General features: G+C 43.3%; 1 protein-coding gene across 4 annotated transcripts in view; it reads right to left on the bottom strand.

Moving 5' to 3' along the window:
- The window catches only part of APP (amyloid beta precursor protein), a 295324-nt gene that overhangs the window by 83811 nt on the left and 191225 nt on the right, over positions 1 to 20288 (bottom strand). For all 4 annotated transcript variants that reach the window (XM_073363102.1, XM_073363091.1, XM_073363122.1 and 1 more), the window contains one exon: positions 11342 to 11475. In XM_073363102.1, coding sequence (XP_073219203.1) covers positions 11342 to 11475 — 134 coding nt within the window. The remainder of the gene's footprint in view (positions 1 to 11341; positions 11476 to 20288) is intronic.

Genomic DNA, 20288 nt, shown 5'->3' with positions numbered 1-20288 from the left:
TGAGAAGAGTGGACAAGACAATGGGATAAGCATTGGTAAAAGCATAGGTAAAAATGTAAAAAACTTGAAGCATAGGTAAAAACTAATTTTTAAGAAGTGTTTTAATATTTCAGTCTCCCTTTAAATAGTTTCCCAGCAGTATGACATTTTATTTCATTTATAAAGTTAGCAAAAATGCTTGCTAACATGTATTTTAACAGAATTTTATTTTAAAGTTTTCTGGAACTACAATTTCTCTGCTTTTCCTGTTAATCGATGTAATTCCAAGTACTATAGTTAGTTTTTAATTGCATACTCTCTCCATAATTCTTTCTGGGAGATTACACATTTGATTAGTTCTCCTATACAAACCTTTCAGCTCTGAAGAAAATATAAACATAGTTTATGAAAACATCATTCTTAAAGGTTAAGTCAAACACAATTAAAACTCAGACCAAGTTTTTGGGATCAGCTTGAAAGCGTGAGCCAAACTGTAAGGAATAATTAAGAAAAATCTCATCTCTTTATACACTGCCTTTTATTTGCAAAGCAACTCTCCTTGGCTATGCAGTAACTTTAAGATACTGCTTGCAGCTGGCCACTTAAAGAATGCTATTATTGATAGATTCTCTTTGTGTGATAGGCTTTAATAAGGATGTATTAAAAAAGGATATATTCTATTATTGCAGCCTGACCAAGAGCTTGTTACTAATGCCACAAAGTCTCCATAGGTCTGAAAATTTCATTCATGCTTGTCGGTTAGTGGGTTTCCATTATGCAGAAGACTAGGCAGTATACAGGAGAATGGGAAAAAGAAGTAAAATCCAATAGGGTAAAGGAGCAGAGAATGCAAGTTACAGAAAAATTACAGTACAATACCTGAACACTATATACAGCGTATCCAACTTGTACCAGGTTAGCTTTCAGGGGTTGCTGTTTTGTCCCTAGTATGTATTGCAAACTTCCTTTGCACTTCTTTTTTAAAAATATTTTTTTCCTCTGTGCTGCTTATGGAAATACCACTGGAAAAGTTTCTATTGGCATTTCCATTACAAATCCTGTTTCTGAAAGAGATATAAGCTCAGCTCCTAATGTTCAGCAGGATGAAATATGATACTTAGAGTCTCAGACTATGTGAGTCTTTTTGGTTAAAGAAAAAAAAATGTGGCTTCATATTTAGTTTAAAGCCTGTATCTTCCTCCTTTGGTTTTAGATGCATTTCATGTCACCTTGGGGCACACACACGCGCAACCCCACTCTTGATTTTAACAAGTACATGGCAAAATGTGTGTATATCTACAGGACTAAACAAGCCTTCAGAGATTTCCTTAGTTGCTAATGTATGATCTTGTACGCACTGGGGCAGCTCCCAATTTAAAGACTACAAACAATTTCGCTCTCTAATGAGCAGCACTGTTTTTTCATAGAAGAAGTTTTGCACATCACCGCAGATAAGCTATATCAAATTATATCTGTGATTTGATCATGTGATCCATTTGTAAGTAGCAAAACTTTCTGTCCTGACTCATGTCCTAGGCAGCAGCACCCTTTCACCTTCTGCAGAGTCAGAAAGGAGAGGTTACTTACCTGACAGTAACTTGAGTTCTTCAAGACATTTGGTCCCTAGATGTGCTCCACTGTAGGATGCATGGATGCCAATCAGACCAATCTGATCTCCTTCTTTGAGACGGTAACCGATTTTTTTAGACAAAGGAAATGCAGTAGATCTAATCTATCTGGATGTCAGTAAGACAACTGATACAGTTCCACATGGGAAATTATAAATTAAATTGGAGAAGATGGGGATTAATAGGCGAATTAATGGAAATGGTTGAAGGGGTGACTACAGTAGGTCTTACTGACAGGTGAACTCTCAGGCTGGAGGAAGGTTACTAGTTGAGTTCCTCCGGGATCAGTCTTCAGACCAATCGTATTTAACATTTTTATTACCGACTTTGGCACAAAAAGTGAGTGTTTGCTAATAAAATTTGCGGATGACACAATGTTGGAAGGTATTGCCAATACGGAGGAGAACCGGAATATCATACAAGAGGATCTGGATGACCTTGTAAACTGGAGTATTAGAAATAGAATGAAATTTATTAGTGCAAAGTCATGCATTTAGGGATTAACAAAAATTTTTGCTAAAAGCTGGGGATTTATCAGTTTGAAGCGACAGAGGAGGAGAAAGACATGGGTATGTTTGTTGATCACAGGATGACTATGAGCCATCAATGTGATGCAGCCATTAAAAAGGCTAATGCAATCCTAGGATGCATCAGACGAGGTATTTCCAGCAGAGATAGGGAGGTGTTAGTACCATTATACAAAGCACTGGGGAGACCTCATCTGGAATACTGTGTGCAATTCTGGTCTCCCATGTTTAAGAAAGATGAATTCAAACTGGAACAGGTGCAGAGAAGGGCTTCTAGGATGATCCAAGGAATGGAAACCCTACCTTATGAGAGGAGACAAAGAGCTTGGCTTAGCCTAACCAAAAGAGGGCTGAGGGCAGATATGATTTTTCTCTATAAATACATCAGAGGGATAAATACTATGGAGGGGGAGGAGTTATTTAAGTAAACTGCCAATGTGGACACAAGAACAAATGGCTATAAATTGGCCATCAACAAGTTTAGGCTCAAAATTAGACAAAGGTTTCTAACTATCAGAGTGAAGTTCTGGAATAGCCTTCCAAGGGAAGGGATGGGGGCAAAAATCCTAAGTAGCTTCAAGACTGATCTAGATAAGTTTATGGAGGGGATGGTACGATGGCACTAGTTACAATGGCATGTGGCCCATCAGCGACTGCCTGTAGCAAAAATCACCAACATGTGGGGACAGGACATTGGATGGGGGAGTGCTCTGAGTTACTACAGAGCATTCTTTCCCGGATAGCTGTCTGGTGGGTCTTACCTACATGCTTAGGGTCTAACTGATCACCATATTTGGGGTTGGGAAAGAATTTCTCCCCAGGTCGGATTGGCTGTAACTCTGGAGGTTTTTCACTTTCCTTTGCAGCATGGGGCATGGATCATTTGCAAGTTTAAACTAGTGTAAATGGTGAATTCTCTGTAACTTGAAGTCTTTAAACCATGATTTGAGGATTTTAGTAACTCAGCCAGAGGTTAGGGGCTTTATTTCAGGAGTGGGTGGGTGAGGTAGCCTGCAATGTGCAAGAGATCAGACTAGAAGATCATAATGGTCCCTTCTGACCTTAAAATCTATGAGTCTATGTGCTCTTGGGTGCCTTGTGCCTCCAAATTAAGGCATATAGGGAGGCACAGGCCTGACACCACTCAGTTCCTTCTCAATTGTGAAGCGGAGCCCCTACAGCTCAGAGGAAGGAGTGCGGGAGGCAGACTACTGATAAGGACAAAACATCTTGAAGAACTCAAGTTATTGTAAGATAAGTAACTGCTCCTTCTTCTTCGAGCTTATGTTTGTACAGCTGCTCCACTGTAGAAGACTCCGAAGCAGTAACTCAGCAAGGAGGTGGGTGCTGAGAAGGCAAGTTTAGGACAGTTCGGAGGACTGTGTCAACGAAGATAGAATCTCTGGAAGCAGGTAAGATGGTGTAATGCTTGGCAAAGGATAGAGTTCCTCTATGGATAGAGGACCAAGTGGCAGACCTACAAATATCTGTTTTGGGAAAGTCCTTCAATAGAGCCAAGGATGTGGGATGTGTTGTCACTGTGAAGAGGCTATATACGAGCCAATGCATAGCAGATTATGATGTAACCTGAACCCCCTTAGTCTTTTTGTGTGGAAGTAGGCTGGCCCTTCATTTTCTCCGCAAGTGATACAAATAGCCTAGGAGAGGCCCAGAAGGACTTAGTCCTGTTGTCAAAGTAGAAGGCAAGGGCCCGTCTGATGTCTAGCTGGTCTCCTCTCTGGAGACGTGAGCTTTTGGGTAGAACACTGGTAGGCGAATCTCTTGATTAATGTGGTATTCCAAAGAGACCTTTGGGAGGAAGTGAGGATGGGGACGCAGTGCAACCTTGTCATTACAGAATGGAGTATACGGATAATCAGCCATGAGAACTCCAAGCTCTTTCATTGGACTAGCTGAAATGATGGCTATGAGGAACAAAGTCTTGAGGGAGAGGTGGAGAGAACAGGTAGCCACCAGTTCAAAGGGAGACTTCCTCTGGGCATTATGACCCAAATTTAAGTCCTGTTGGGGGACTGGGTTCTGTACAGGCAGAAACAGATTGCATAAGCCCCTGAGGAACCTAGCTGCAGTAGAGTTGCTAAGACTGTGAAGCCTTTGGTGGGTGAATGGAAGTCGGTGATGGTGGCCAGATATACTCTGACTGATCTCATAGATAGACCTTGCATTCTTAAATCCAAAAGGTAGTCCAGGATTTTGGAATGCAGAATCACTGAGGCTTGGGAAGAGTGAAGAACAAATTAGAAATGGTAGCATTTCCACTTCTGAATGTAAGTCTTGCGAGTATTAGGTAGGAGAACTGACTGGACCGTCTCTGAACAGGTTAGCTCCATGCTCAAGAACCATCTAGCAACCATGATTTCAAGTTCAAGGAGGAGAGGCTGGGATGGATCAGGATTCCTGAGTTCTGTGACAGGAGATCTTTCCTGAAAGGAAGTAGAACAGGCATGATCACAGATATGTAAAAGAGGTTAGAGTACCAAACTCATCTTGACCAGGAGAGCACTATGAGAATAATTATTGTGCTTTCCTGACACAGCTTGAGTAAAGGATTAGAGGTAGAGGCGGGTAAGCATACAGCATGATATAGGGCCACAGTGTTAACAAGCCATCTGCCACATCTTCCTATGGAGCAGAAAAGATGGCATTTTGCATTGTTCAGGATGGCAAAGAGGTCTGCTTCTGGGGAACCCCAGATCTGGTAGATGCCGAGGAAGACAGAACCGTTGAGCTCCCACTTGTGATCCTGAAGAAAGCGACTGCTCTGGGAGCCTGCAGTTGTATTCTGGAGGCCTGGAAGACAGATAGCTGCAACTTGTATCTGACATGAAAGGCACCAGTTACACAGCCTTAGAGACTCTGCACATAAGGATTGGGATTTTGCTCCATCCCTGTCAGCTGAAGTAAGACATTGCAGCCCTATTGTCTAGCATTATCTGATGGAGTGGCCTTGTATGTTGTGAAGGAAGTGATGGCAAGTATAAGAAACTACTCTCAGCTCCAGAATGTTGATGTGGAGTGTGACCTCTTGTGTGGACCACCTGCCCTGGGTCATGGCACATTAGGAGATGGCCCCCATCCCAGAAGAGAAGCACCAGTTGTGAGGATCTTTTGAGGGTTGGGGAATGTAAGAATGGGGTTCCCACGCAGATCTTCAGTGGGTCCTTTTACCATCGGAGAGAGTCCAGAACATTCTGAGGTACTGGGACTCATTTGGAGAGACTCTTTGGTGTGTACACAAACCTTAGCCATGTCTGAAGACATATGAGGTACAGTCTAGGAGGCACGATGAATGTGCAGGCCAATATGTGGCCCACGAGTTGTAGGCAGGTCCTTGCAGTTTGTGGGCTCTGTGGTGGTTGTCAAGATTAGACTGGACAGTGGAGCATCTTTTCTTGGGGAGATAGGCTCTGGTGGTTAGGGAGACTAGAGTGGCTCCAGTGAAGTGGCTCTTCTTTAGACTAGGGTCAACGTAGGTTTCTTTCAATTGATGCAAATGCCCAGAGACTGAAATAGGGCTAGAGCCCTGGAAGTTGCTGACTGGACCTATAAAGTTGATCGACCCCTGAGGAACCAACCATCCATGTAAGGGAATACTACTCTGCTCCACTGATGTAAATGGGCTGCCACCACTGAATGAAGCTTTCTAAAGACCTTCAGGACTGTGGAGAGCCTGAAAGGAAGGATTTGATACTGGTAGTATCCTCAGTCTAGTTTGAAGCACAGGAAGTGTTTGTGGGATGGGTGTATAGCTACATGAAAGTAGGCATCCTGAAGGCGAAAAATCAGTCTCCTGGATCTAAGGATGGAATGATAGTGGCTAACGTAACCATCCTGAAGTGCTGGGAAAGGATAAGTGTTCAGATTTCTGAGGTCGAGGATCAGTCTCTAAGCTCTGCCCCTCTTGGGAACTACAAAATAGTTGGAATAGAACCCTCTGCTGATGAACTTTGGGGGAAGTTGCTCGATCACCCCCAAGAGGAGGCGAGACTGGACCTTTTGTTTTAAGAGATCTTTGTGAGGGGATCCCTGAAGCGTGATGAAGAACGGGGAATAGCGTGGAAGCAGATGAAGTATCCCAAATCGATCATTTCCAAAATCTATCTGTCTGAGCTAATTAGTTCCAAAGCAGGAAGGAAGTGGGATAGCTGATCTCCAAAGGGGAACTGGATGGAATCATTCAGCACAAGATCTGGGAAGGTAGATTGCTCAAGGCCCTCTACCGAGATGGCAAAACTTTTTCTTATACAGAGGTGCAGATAATCTTGCTGAAGAAGGGAGAGGATCCTTTTTCAGAGCTCTAGATCTCCTCCTCTGAAAGTCCTACGGTCTGGGAAACACTTGTTGAGGGTTGTAATGGAATGGCCTAGATTGCTGCGATGTGAGACCTAATAAACTGTGTCTTTGTTGCAGGAATGTAAATTCCCCAGAGACCATAAGGCAGCTCTCGAGTCGGTCAGTGTGGAGGGAGAAGTTCGTATCAGAGCTAAAGAACTTGGGTCCTTCAAAGGGAAGGTCCTCAGCTGTACTCTGCACCTCCCTCAGGAGGCTGGAAGACTGGAACCAGGATACTCTCTGCTTAACCACGGTCATGGCTCGGAATCTAGAAGTTGTGCCTGCAGTAGAGGAAGTTACTCACCTTGTGCACTAACGATGGTTCTTCGACATGTGTGTCCCTAAGGGTGCTCCACTTTAGGTGTCTGTGTGCCCCTGCACCTCTAATCGGAGACTTTTGGTAGCAGTGTCCCGTAGAGCCCGTGCATATGCTCTCCCTCCCTCGTGGTCTGCCTCGAGGCTATTTAGCACTGCACGGAGGAACCCCCCCTCACTTCCTATAGAGAACTCCGAAGTAGAGGGGAGGAGGGTGGGTTGTGGAGCACCCACAGGGACACACATCTCGAAGAACCATTGTTACTGCACAAGGTGAGGAACTTCCTCTTCTTCTTCAAGTAGCCTCCCTATGGGTGCTCCACTTTAGGTGACTCCGGAGCAGTACCCACCACTGGAGCCTGGGACTTTGGAGCGGAGTCTTTTACTACAGAGAGTACTGTGGAGTCGAATATGGTGTCAGCGGCCAAATCTTCAGGGATCGCATAATGTTCTGCGAAAGTATGGACAGAGGCCCCAATCACTGCTCTATAGATTGGGAGATAGTGGTATCCCTATGGAATGTGATTGAGATACGAACTGATCTCATGGAGTGCGTATGGACAGAAGCAAGTTGGGCCCTTGCTAAGTGATTAACGCAACTAGAGACCCATTTGGATAGTCTTTGAGGAGATATCACAGAGCTTTTGGATCTTTCTGTGGATGAAAGGAAGGGTTTAGGGGATTTCCTGAAGTCCTTAGTCCTGTCCAAGTAGAATGCTAATGTCCTGCTAATATCTAGCATATGCACAATTGTCTCCCAGTTGTCAATGTGGTTTTGGGGAAAAAACAGGGAGATGGATCTGTTGATTCATATGGAAAGTGCAGAAAAAGTAGGGAGAAACTTGGGATATGGCCTTAGAGTTGTTATTTTTTTTTATAAAGACAAAGGCCGTGAATGATGGGTGTGGCATCAGGGCCGCTATTTCTCCTATGTGCCTAACTGAGGTGATGGCAATTAGAAATGCTGTCGTCATGGACAGGTGTAAGAGAGAACAAGTTGCCCTGGACTCAGAGGGAGGTCTAGTCCAAGCCCTGAAAACTAGATTAAAGTCCCAGGCTGGAGTGGGTGGTGTCACATGGGGGAAGAGAGTCCCAATGGTCTTAAAGAGTCTACGCATTAGTGGTTGAGCAAACTTGAAGTGGGAAGCCATTTTCACCATGAGATGTACCTTAAGGGAGCTGAGTGAAAGTTTAAAATGTGGTACAAAATCAGAGGGAGGAAAGATGAGGTTGGGTCTGTCCGTTTGGAATGGTACAAACTTGGAGTTGTTTCCATTTTCTAGATAGGTATGTGGAGTGGTCAACTTGTGGTTGTGTTGCAACATGTGTTTCAGCTTGTTAGAGCATTCTGCTTCTAAGCCTTGGAACAAAGAAAGATCTAAGCCTGGAGGCAGAGGACCCATGGGTTGGGGTGAAGGGTCAGCCCACTGTTTTGAGAGAGCGGGTGAGGAATGGGCTGACGTCAGAGGAACAGGAGGGCCATCTGCGTCAGATAAGGGAGCCAGACTTGTCATAGTCAAGAGGGGCAATCACAATAACTCTCGCTTTGTTTCGTTGAATTTTCAACAGAATCTTGGATAGGGTAGGAAACTGGGAAAAGATATACAAGTGGGCCCTGTCCGCTGGGAAGATGAGGGCAACTGCCAGTGAATGTTTCCCCAAAAGGTGGCTATATCTTGAAGCTCCTATGAATTCAGTATACACTCACTGTCATGAGAAAATTCCAACTGAGACTGTTGGTTATCCCGTTCTGTATCCCTTGTAGACAGACAGCTGAGATGAGCACACTATGATGGGTGCATCAATTCCAAAGTTTGAATGCTGTCTTGCAGAAGGAGGGAGATCTGGCTGCTCCTTGGCAGTTTATACAAAACATACAGGTCACATTAAGTCCATCATAACCTTTGTGTGTTGTTTTTGATGAAAGGCAGAATTTGGGCACAGGCACTCCTGACAGCCAAAAGAGTGATATGGAAGGTCATTTCTGTGGAAGGCCATTTGTCCTGACCTTGTTGTTGCGTAGGTGAGCTCCCCAGCGTATTAGGGAGACATGTGTCCCAGGGTGGTGAATGTGGATAGTGAGAGGAGCGCTCTCGCTTCTACTGCATCAGGTTGGTGCTGATAAAGTCCAGTCACTGTACCGGGGTTAGTATGTCACTACAATGAAGTGAACCTTGGAGACTACCCTGTGTAGAGCAGTCTGTACCTATAATGATTCTGCCCCAAAGGTAAGCAGTAGGAAATCTCCTGTACGATGGTTGTATTGAGATATGGAAGGGGGCAACCTGTAAGTTCAGGGCTAGAAATCAATCTCTTTGCTCTAGAGCTGGCCCTAACTGCTGTGAAGTAAGGTAAGTTGACGTTTGAGTGGCGTGACAGGTGTATAGATGGCAGCTGACGCTGTAAGGTATCATTGTTCAGGCCCCCGACCAGCTCATCAAAGTGCTTATAAGAGGCAGTTTGAGAGGTCATGGACTGGGGTGCAGACTGTTCTCACTTTTGAGACCTGAGCCTCTTGCACTGTGGCTCATAACAGCACAGAGATGGTGAGTATTGAGAAGATTGTGATCTGTGATGTGACTGAGAGTTATATCTTCTCTTCTGTTCCACAGTGTAGATTCCTAAGGCGTGTAGTGCGGTCCGAGAATCCTTCAGGATGTGGAGAAAAAAATCTGTCTTCTCCGCAAAGAGTTTGGCCCTTCAGATTGGAAGTCCGTAGCTCTTTGGGCAATCTAGAGACGTTTAGCGAACAAAAGAAAAAACCCACAAGCCACCTCAGTACCACTGTCATGGAGACTGGGCGGGCAGCTGTAACAGCTTTAAAGACCTGTACAGACCTTCAACTTAAATCAGAAGTTGGTGTCTCTGAGGCAGCAGAGACAGCTTGAATGTCTGTCACTATGGGGAAAAGACCTGTGGCAGGTCTGGCAGGGTGTGATGAAGTTTTCACACCACACTTGCCCTGAAAGGGTTAATGAAGACTAAGAAGGGGGTTAATTAACCCAGCCAGCCACAGCTGAGAGGAGAGGAATTACATGGCTAAGTATTCCCCAGACCAAGTGAGGGAGCCTAGATGGGAAGGAATGAGCTGGGCTAGATTTATAGAGGCAGGAAATTGGCAGCTGAGGGGGCTGCTGGGAAAGCCTGTAGTCACCCTCCTGGAAGAGTGTCTGGAGGCCGCAGAGACGTAGCCTGCAGTTGCTCCCTGGGAGGAGGGACTGGTGAAGCTGGCAGACCCAGAGAAGAAAAGGAGAGCCAAAAGGTTAGGAAAGGACTCAGAGAAACATGGCAAGGTCCAGGGCGGAACAGACCTTGACTGCTGACTAGAGGATCCCTGAGCCAGAATCTGAAGTAGAAGGTGGGTCTGAGTTCCCCAACCAGCCAATGCGGAAGTGGTACTGGGGAGCAGTGAGTAGGAAGACTGCCTGAGCCTGTTTGCGGGAACTTTCCAACCCCAGAAGGGGAAACCATTAGGTAACCTGGCTGGAGGGCGAAGTCACAAAGAGGCTGCAGCAACTCGTGGAGTGAGAGAGGGGCTGCAGACACAGAAAGAGAGGTAGAGGATGGCGTGCAACTGTGGGAAGGGGCATCGACCTTGAGAGCTATTCCCAAGAGCAGTGGTTCTTAACCTTTACTGCAGCCTGCACCCCTTTGGTTCTCAAAATATGTTCTCGCACCCCTTATCAAAAATCATTGAAGTAGGCCAGTTCTTTAAACCTAGATATATTTTTTGTTTGTATATTACAGTAATTGTTAAAAAATGTACAATGTTAATACATACATAGGTTTGATGAAACAAAGTAGTTGTACTTACGTGCCTGTGCTTAATTTGTGTTTTCGATGATTTACCTTCTAAAAAAATCTGGCACATCTCACCCCCCCCAGAAAGGGCACCTTGGGTTAAGAACCACTGCCCTAGAGTGACCAGGAGGTGGCACCATCCTAGTGGTGCGCAACCCACCCCATCACACAGGGTTTAAACACCCGGATCTTTGTCATAACCCAAGAGGTAGTGGACCAAAGAAAGAATGAGAGAAAACAGGAAAAAAAGGAAGAGGAACCCTCTTCTAAACACAACTGTATAAGACTGAAGAAATAAAAATAACTACAAAAATAAGGGAAAAAATTCTAGAATGATAAACTAAGAAAGGAAGGAAGCTGAGAATAAACGGACATGCGATTGTTCCATTGAGTTCCATTAACAGAAAAGGAACTAAGTGGCAGCAGGCCCGCGCCTCCCCATGTGCCCTTGTTTGGAGGCATAAGGCGCTGCTCTGAGCAGGTGCAGGCCTGTGGACACTACTTTGAATTCTCCAGTCGAGAGTTCACAGGCATGTGCAAATCCTATGATCGAGCACGCACAAGAACATATACTTGAAGATAGGGAACAGTTGGTCTCTTTACTCCGCTGCAGATTGGAAGAGCAGCAGGTAAAAGCCACGTGAGTTTCCCCAAAATACAGAAAGTCAAGGAATTCATTAATCCTGTGACCCATCTGACAAGACATCAGCCTTAATTATGAACAACAGTATGACTTACCTGAGACATTCTTTCACGGTGCTTGGCTTCAAGTCTCTCCTTGGCTTTCTGGAAATGGGCATGCTCATTCTCATCACCAGGTGTCTCCAAGTATTTGTCAACAGCATCTGGAGTGCTGGCAGCTGTGGTGGGGACTAGAGTCGGAGTTTTTATAGGAGAAAGGGAAAAAAGCACAATTTAAGTTTAGTATAAATAAAGTTCATTTGAACACAGGAACGAACATCCAGTAGAATGAAGCCATTCAAGTAACTTCAGTCAGGAGACTAGCTTTATAAAACTTCTGTATCAAATATATATATAAAAAATGGTGGTATAGGAGAAAGATTTCACCCCCTTTTTTTTTTTTTTTATATCTCAGGAAAAACTCTTCCACTCAGTACAATGTTACTTAACAGATTATGAGCTATTGGCAAAGGAAACATGCAAAGAGCAAACACACTTGGCACTACCTAAGGTACATAAACTGACAGCAGACACGTTTTTTCAAAACCACATGCTTTATTTATTTATAAAGATTAAAAACAAACATACAACAAAACAAACACACTTTAAAGCGTCTACAGAGACGATATAAACCACAACCATACTGCAGTCCAAGGACATTCTATTCAAAATCCCTCTCACTGGCATTCTGTCCTCATAAAGATGTGCTTTGTTCACAATAACATGGATTAAAAAACCCTATGCTAAAATGGATCAGTGCATAGGAGGGTTAACAAGAATACTTTTTTTTTTTTTAAAAAAAGAAACTCCTATGAGATAATCAGCCTATTCTTTTGTGATTCAGTAGCAACCATCAATTGCTAAGTATCAAGGGAAAACATTTTCTAGTAGAGATTTACTGAAAATCATGGACTCCACAACCATCTCCTATACTGTAATTTTTCGGGTTATTCCATAATTTATTGCACTCTACCATATTTTGAACATTTGAAGATTTCATTTAAACAAAAAACACCTACTGAAAAGATATAGCCATGAAAACAAGAGAAACAAATACAGCCCTCCAGGCAAACACAAGCTGCAAAAAGTTGGACCCTTCTCTACTACGTTTATATGTAGTCTTTAAAGCCTGACTGGGCCTAATATTTTTCTTACTAAGTACTGACAATTTCTTTTTACTATTTTTATTTTAAACTCTCCTGTTCCTTGCCAAAAACCCCAATGTGAATGGAATGTTAAATTATACAATTACAATGCCAAAGAGTCACGAAATGCAAAAGCTGTAATATTTTCTACTCTTGGAGTCATTATGTAATTATGATGTAATGTAAATATAGCCCTATAATTCAGTCACCTACAAATATTAACCCACATGGCTAGTAGCCAACATATATTTATTAATCATAATATTTTGTACATATGTAGTGTACAATTGTTCTTACAACAATCCTGTGAGAAAAGTATGGAGTTATTCCCATTTTACAGATAGGGCAACTGAGACACAAAGGTTCACTTAGTTGCCTAACAACATGTAATCGGACAGTTTCAAAGTCAAGATTAGAACTCAGGAAAGTCTTGATTCTTTGCTATGCTCATCACACCAATCTGCCTCCATTTGTCACACCACTAAACATAAATTTCACCCACAAACATACAATTTACATGGTTTGTGCCGGACGCCCATGCTGTTTTTATCACAAAACTTGTATAGAGCGTCTTAAACTTACAAGATGCTACAAAGGAAAGATAAGGCAAATAATTTGTTTCAGATTAAGACGCTCCTGTTATGGTACAGTGTTGTCTGTTGGGAAAATTTATTAACACGGATGAATTCCAACTGTGATCATTTGGAACTTGAACTGAGTGAAGAGAAAACGTTTTGTGTTGTTCTTAAAGCATTTCAAAAATGCAATTTTCTACCTTTGTGGTTAATATTTGCCGAATCTATTTGATTTCCTCCATGTATTCTCTTTGCTGAAACTACAGTTAATAAAACTTATTAAAAATGAAAAAAGTAAAATTAAAATATGTAACACTAAGAGAAGTTTTAAGTGGAAAAAAGTGATTGAATGAAATAATTGTGCAATAAATAAGTATGCAAATTTAACGTTTAATTTATTGCACACAAAAAAGATCACAGGCATTTGGAATAATAGAAGATCAATCAAGCCATGTATACATTTAGGGACAGATTTTCAAGAGCTCTTCTCCCATGTAGTTATCTAAATAAGGGGCAGATTTTCAGAAGTGTTCAATACCCAGTTTTCAGTGGGATACTTATGGTCAGATTTTCTAAAGAGCTCAGCATATTGGGTGCTGAGCTGTTTTGAAAATCTGGACCCAATTGTGTGTGCTGAGCACTTAAAAAAAAATCTGGCCACTAATGGTGTACCCTTACAAAATTCACATCTGTGATTCTTCACTGATCCTACTCCACCCATGTAGTAACTGTGGAAGCTGTAGCTAAGAGACAGCTCAGACTTTTTACCAACATATCACCTAACCCTGCTCAGAGCAGGTACCACTAGTGGAAACTAACGGCTACGAAGTTTGCTAGTAGAGACACAGCCAATGTCACTGCATCTAACAAACAATGTAGATCAAACTTACAAGATTGGGGGACTGTATCCTGAAATAGAGTTACACTGAAAAGGACATAGGTGTCACCAGGATATACAGTTGAACAACTGCTCCCAGTGAGCTAAGAGGGATAAAGCTATCCTTGGATGTATAAGCACAAGAATACCAAGAAGAACTAAGGGGGTGGTATTACCTCTGTATATGGCATTAGTGAGACCATTACTAGTATACTTTATCCAGTTCTGGAGTCCAACGGATGTTGAAAAATGAACAGGGGTTTAGAAGAGAGCCACAAAAATGATTTGAGGTCCAGAAAACAATGTCTTATAGCAAGGGACTTAAGAAGCTCAGTCTGTTTAGTTTATCCAAGAAAAGGTTAAACCATAACAATCACAAGAACCCATATAGGGAAGAGATTTCTGATAGCACACTGTTCTTTAATTTAGCAGAAAAAGGCATAATAAGGCCTAATGGATGGAAGCCCAAGCTTGACAAATTCAGGCTAGAAATAAGATGCATATTTTTAACAGTGAGTGTAATTAAGCTTTTTTTGGGGGGGGGGGGGGGGAGAGAAGAATGTAAGCAGGGACATGGTGGATTCTCCTTTACTTGAATCTTTAAACCAAGACTGGATGTCTTTCTAAAAGATAAGCTATAGCTCAGTCACAAGGGAGGGGTGAGGTTCAATGGCTTGCTTTATGCAGGAGTCCTTCTGGCCTTACTCTATTAATCTTATCTGCGGTTGCTAACAGAACTGGTGGAACTGCAGCAGTGCAGAACATCCAGCACCAACCACCTTACCGCTGTCGCACACAATGCGCCACACACACAGGGCATAAGCATCCCTGCAACCATTGAAACATCAGGAATATTGCAGTTATCCCAGAGTACTCTCGTAAGCAGCTGGCATGATGTCTGTAATATACGTCCATTTGCACCTGTTCTCGTTTTTGGTTTGTTCCATTGCTTGCTTTGAACCGTTCTGTCCTGCTCGAGAAGCTATGTGCGCATTTCAAAGGGCAGAGCCTATGCCGTGCTTTGCACCCACACTTGCAACCGGGATAAAAGAATCACCAGCAACTTCTAGACCAGGAGTGGCCAACCTGTGGCTTCGGAGCCACGTGCAGCTCTTCAGAAGTTAGTATGTGGCTCCTTGTATAGGCACCAACTCTGGGGATGGAGCTACAGGTGCCAACTTTCCAATGGGCCAGGGGGTGCTCACGGCTCAACCCCTGGCTCTGCCACCGGTCCCATCCCATCCCTTCCCGCCCCCTCCCCTGAGCCTGCCATGCCCTCGCTCCTCTTCCTCCCACCAGAGCCTCCTGTATGCCACAAAACAGTTGATCAGGAGGTGCAGGGAGGGAGGGGGATGTGCTGATCGGCAGGGGCTGCCGGTGGGCAGGAGGCGCTGGGAGAGCGCTGATGGGGGGCTCCTGATGTATTACTGAGGGTCTTTGGCAATGTACATTGGTAAATTCTGGCTCCTTCTCAGGCTCAGGTTGGCCACCCCTGCTCTAGACCCAATGCCAGACAACATGTGGCCTGGTATCTATTAAGACAAGCACTGCCACCTTTGGGTCCCTCTGCCTGAGGAGTTAAGGAGCCTGATTTTATCTTTTTTGTCTTCAATTTTTAAGTTTTAGCTCTGGTCCCTCCTATTTTATTTTCCAGATGAAATAACAGATTCCTCCTCTTTCTTGAGCTCTCTTCCTGGGAGACAGAAGCAGAAGTGATCTAGGTCAGGGACTGGAGCGAGGTTGCACCTCCAGATGCTTCCACAGGGCCCAGCACATTCCTCCTCACCTACCTAATACAGTGGAACCCGTGGCATACATGGACAGTGACAAATAGGGACCGGAGAGAAATGAGAACACTGGAAGCCTGCATATAGCCATTAGACCAGTGACCCATCCAGTGCCCGGAGCTGTCAAAGGCATCACTGAAGAGTGGGCAGGAGCACTGTGGGAGTCAAATGGGAATATCAAATGAAATGATAAAGCTGGGACATCAGTGCTTGCTGTCGACACTAGTCCAGCACCAGTCCAAATAGAATCCCAGTGGTGGCATGAATGCTTGGCACCACTGATAGAAATATTGTGTGGATGGGTGGTATGCTACAGGTGCACTAGGAGTCTGCTGAGCTTAACATGACCATGTACAAATATCTGAAGCAAACAACAAGGACAGAGGAATTATTTAAGATTGTACAGAAAGTTTAATTAAGAGTGAAGGAATTAAATAGATCAAAGGAAAAGTTTAGAGTGCCTATTAGAACAGAATATTAACAGTGAGGTTTATTAGAATGTGGAATAGTCTCCCAGTTGAAAAGGGAAAAGTTTTCTTGCTTGTGTCATTTAAAATTAGCACTCACTTGCCTGTAGGGAACAATCTGGCACTGTCAGTGGATGAATAAGATAATTTAAAAATAACAGGCAGAACACCAGTCAATCTGGCATAAGAGACTAGTAAAAACTTTCTTTAAAAAACAGAGGTCTGCTTAAAAATCAAGGTCACCATGCAATTTATTTATTTTGTGTATTCACAAAGTCCCAGAATATCTCTCAAAGAATATCAAAACCCACAGAGTTGGACTAATAGCAGTTTAAAGATTCCTGACTTAAAACAATTGACAAAAAAAGAACACGACGAAGAAGAAACAATTACAACAGGACCGCTCTACTCTTACATAAGCAGAAGTATTTGTTAAAAATCCTTCATTGCTCCCTTTCATGCAAGTTTTAATTTTCATTTGAATAATTTGGGGACATTAAATGACAGAGGTGTATCACAGACTGCCCCCCCACCCTACCCCCCCAGTACCAACAGCAAATGTTCTTGGGTAGGCATAGACAACAACGTGTAAGAATACCCTAAAGATTCGTTTTTTTGCAATCTGTTCTCACTTTATGAAGATAGTAGTAAATAAATGGAAGCCTTAATTTTCTATACTTTGTGTTCCATCAGTTAAATTAGGTATATTGAGTATGCAATAGCTACTATGTGAAACCTGACAGAAAAAAAAGTGCAAACTTGCTGGAAGGGAGGGGAGACAAGGGCTTTTTCCCTATTCATAAGGCTCTTTTCTTCATAAATGATTCCTGTGGGATTCTTTATAGATTCCTGGACAGGTGGCATAGAGGATATAAGCATCAGGTTTAACATAATAAATAAAATAATAATCTAAGCTTCCTGGAAACATAGATTTAAATCTCAACAGGGCCAGCTGTGCCCCTTGCCTTTTGTAGTTTACAGACTCTTTCAAATAGGATAATAAAAGATGCCCCCACTCCCTTTAAATAAAGTAAGAGTGCCCTTGGGAGTTAGACTAGATGACCCTTGTGGTCCCTTCTAACTCTATGAAAATTTCCCATCTCCCAAAAGTGTTTCTGAAAGTGCTGATAAAAAGGACTTGCATATCAGTGCCAAACACACCATTACAGAAGGACTTATAAGCAGTGCTTAATTTGTGCCAGGGCTAAGCCCTGGTACCTCTAGGCTTGGCAGTTCATAGTCCTGGCACCTCTGGGCTTACAGCATCAGTTATGAAAGTAAAGAAAATTGCTTGAGCCCCGGCACATGTCTCATTACAAATTAAGCACTGCTTATGAGTACAGTATGCCATGGAAACAGCACTTAGGTATTTATAAACACAAGTATAAGCGCATGTACTTTCAACTCCTGCATTTCCTGCAACTGTCTGGTCAATATATGGATGACTACTTAAATAATATAAGCACATAGTGGAAGAGAAAGTAAAAGATGTGCATATTGAGCTCATTCTTTCAATGCAGGCATGGAGAGGTATGTGTCTGCCAGGGCCCAACCAGAATCCAGGGCAATTGGGAGGGATGTGATTTTATTTTTTTTTTAAATATATAAAATATTTTGAAAAAGCACAGATTAAAAAAAAGTTACTTATGCTTTAGGTATCTTTAAAATGTATTTAAATACAAACACAGAATATGTAAAATACGTAAGTACAAGTATGTAGAGTACTTCAAAATACTTAGGTATGCACTTAAGCCCATGGGAACACTGTCTCTCACACACATGTATAGCAACTCTCCCATCCACAAGATAACTAGATTTCATTGGAGCTGTATATAATTTGTGAAGTGATTTGAACATAATATAATATTCAGTGAATGAATAGATTACTTCTGAAATGCAATATATTTAACTATATCATCCACATAAGATTAAGGCCGAAGCTTTGCGTTCCGTGAACAGAAGTTTGCTGTAAAAACATCCACTCCTCTTCTTTAAAAATTCCCAACTGTAAAAAGGTATGTAAAGGACAAAATACATAAAACAACCTCATTTCATATTCACCCTAGTTGATAAAAATGTAGGTGAAATGGATGAAGAATTGGGCATTAACATCCACAAATGTCTTAATGGGAGTTCAGGATATTATACATTATAAAATGGGCAGCTGGAGTAAAAGGTTCTAACGAGGACAGGAATTTCAAACTGTGTATAATCAGCACAATTTAGTGCTCTGAACTTAACTTCTATGTAGGGAAATGTGCAGATTAGTCACATCTCAGATCTTCTGAACCTCAGAACTTAATTTTAAAAAATATCAGTATCTGCACTGGATAACTAATGAGACTAGTGATGGGCTAGACTCAATAAGTTCCCATAAGTATCCAGAGGCTCTTATCCAAGCCTTTTAATGCTCCCTCTGAGTGAAAATCTAATAGCCCTCTGGTTATCTTTCCCTCCCCTGCAACTCTCCTTGTAAGGAAGGGTGTTGACACATCTTGGTATAAATGAGATTGCGGACATGTCTGGAGCTGAAGACAGGAGATTTTCTCATAACCAAAGAAAAGGATTTGGTTTGGTCTGGGTTTTCCCCCCTAGGCCTGGTCTACACTATTGGGTTAGGTCGAATTTAGCTGCGCTACGTCAATTTAAAAAATAAGTGCATCCACACAACCAACCCCATTCCGTTGGCCTAAAGGGCTCTTAAAATCGACTTCTGTACTCCTCCCCGATGAGGAGAATAGCACTAAAATCAACCTTGCTGGGTTGAATTTGGGGTATTGAGGACACAAATCGACAGTATTGGCCTCCGGGAGCTATCCCAGAATGCTCCATTGTGACTGCTCTGGACAGCACTTTGAACTCCGATGCACTAGCCAGGTACACAGGAAAAGCCCCAGGAACTTTTGAATTTCATTTCATGTTTGGTCAGCGTGGTGAGCTCAGCAGCACAGGTGACCATGCAGTCCCCCCAGAATCGTAGAGCATAGAATGTTTCTACGCTTCCCCTATCATCTCTGACCCTGAGGTTACCGCAGATTAGAAGGCGAAAAAAACGCACTCGCAATGACATGTTTCGGAGCTCATGCAGTCCTCCCGCATTGATAGGGCACAGCTTAATGCATGGAGGCATTCAGTGACAGAGACTAGGAAAGAATTAAGTGAGCACGAAGAGCAGAGGCAGGATGTGATGCTGAGGCTAATGGGGGAGCAAATGGACATGATGAAGCATCTGTTGGAACTGCAGGAAAGCCAACAAGAGCACAGCCCCCTGCTGCATCCACTGTATAACCGCCTACCCTCCTCTCCATGTTCCATAGCCTCCTCACCCAGATGCCCAAGAATGCGGGGGGGGGGGGGGGGGGAGGAGGAGGCTCCGTGCACCCAGCCACTCCACTCCAGAGGATGGCCCAAGCAACAGAAGGCTGTCATTGAAACAGTTTGATTTTTAGTGTGGCTAAATAAGCAATGTGGCCTTGTCCTTCCCTCCTCCCGCAACACACCCCACCTGGGCTTCCTTGTCATCTCTTTTTTTTTTTTAATTAATAAAGGAAGAATGCATGGTTTCAAAACAATAGTTACTTTATTTCGAAGTGGGGAGGGTGGCTGGCTTACAGGGAATTAAAATCAACAAAGGGGGCGGGTTTGTATCAAGGAGAAACACACACACAATTGCCACACCGAAGCCTGGCCAGTCATGAAACTGGTTTTCAAAGCCTCTCTGATGCGCAGCGTGCCTTGCTGTGCTCTTCTAATTGCCTTGGTGTCTGGCTTCTCAAAATCGGACGCCAGGTGATTTGACTCAACCTCCCACCCCGCCATAAATGTCTCCCCCTTACTCTCACAGATATTATGGAGCACACAGCAAGCAGCAATAACAATGGGAATGTTGGCTGCACTGAGGTCTGACCTAGTCAGCAAATAGTGCCAGCGAGCTTTTAAACGTCCAAAGGCACATTCTACCACCATTCTGCACTTGCTTAGCCTATAGCTGAACTGCTCCTTACTATTGTCCAGGCTTCATGAACCATGGGAGCAAGGGGTAGGGTGGGGTAGGTGCGACCGCGGGGGTAGGTGCGACCGCACGGTGCTGCTGGCAGGCAGCCTGAGGCAGAAGCCTGAGAGCAGAAGCCTCCAGTTCGCATGATATTCCAGG

The sequence above is a fragment of the Lepidochelys kempii genome, chromosome 1, assembly GCF_965140265.1.
Source record: "Lepidochelys kempii isolate rLepKem1 chromosome 1, rLepKem1.hap2, whole genome shotgun sequence".
Lineage (NCBI taxonomy): Eukaryota > Metazoa > Chordata > Testudines > Cheloniidae > Lepidochelys > Lepidochelys kempii.
The sequence above is the reverse complement of the archived record's forward strand: the minus strand, read 5'-3'. Positions and strand labels throughout refer to the sequence as shown.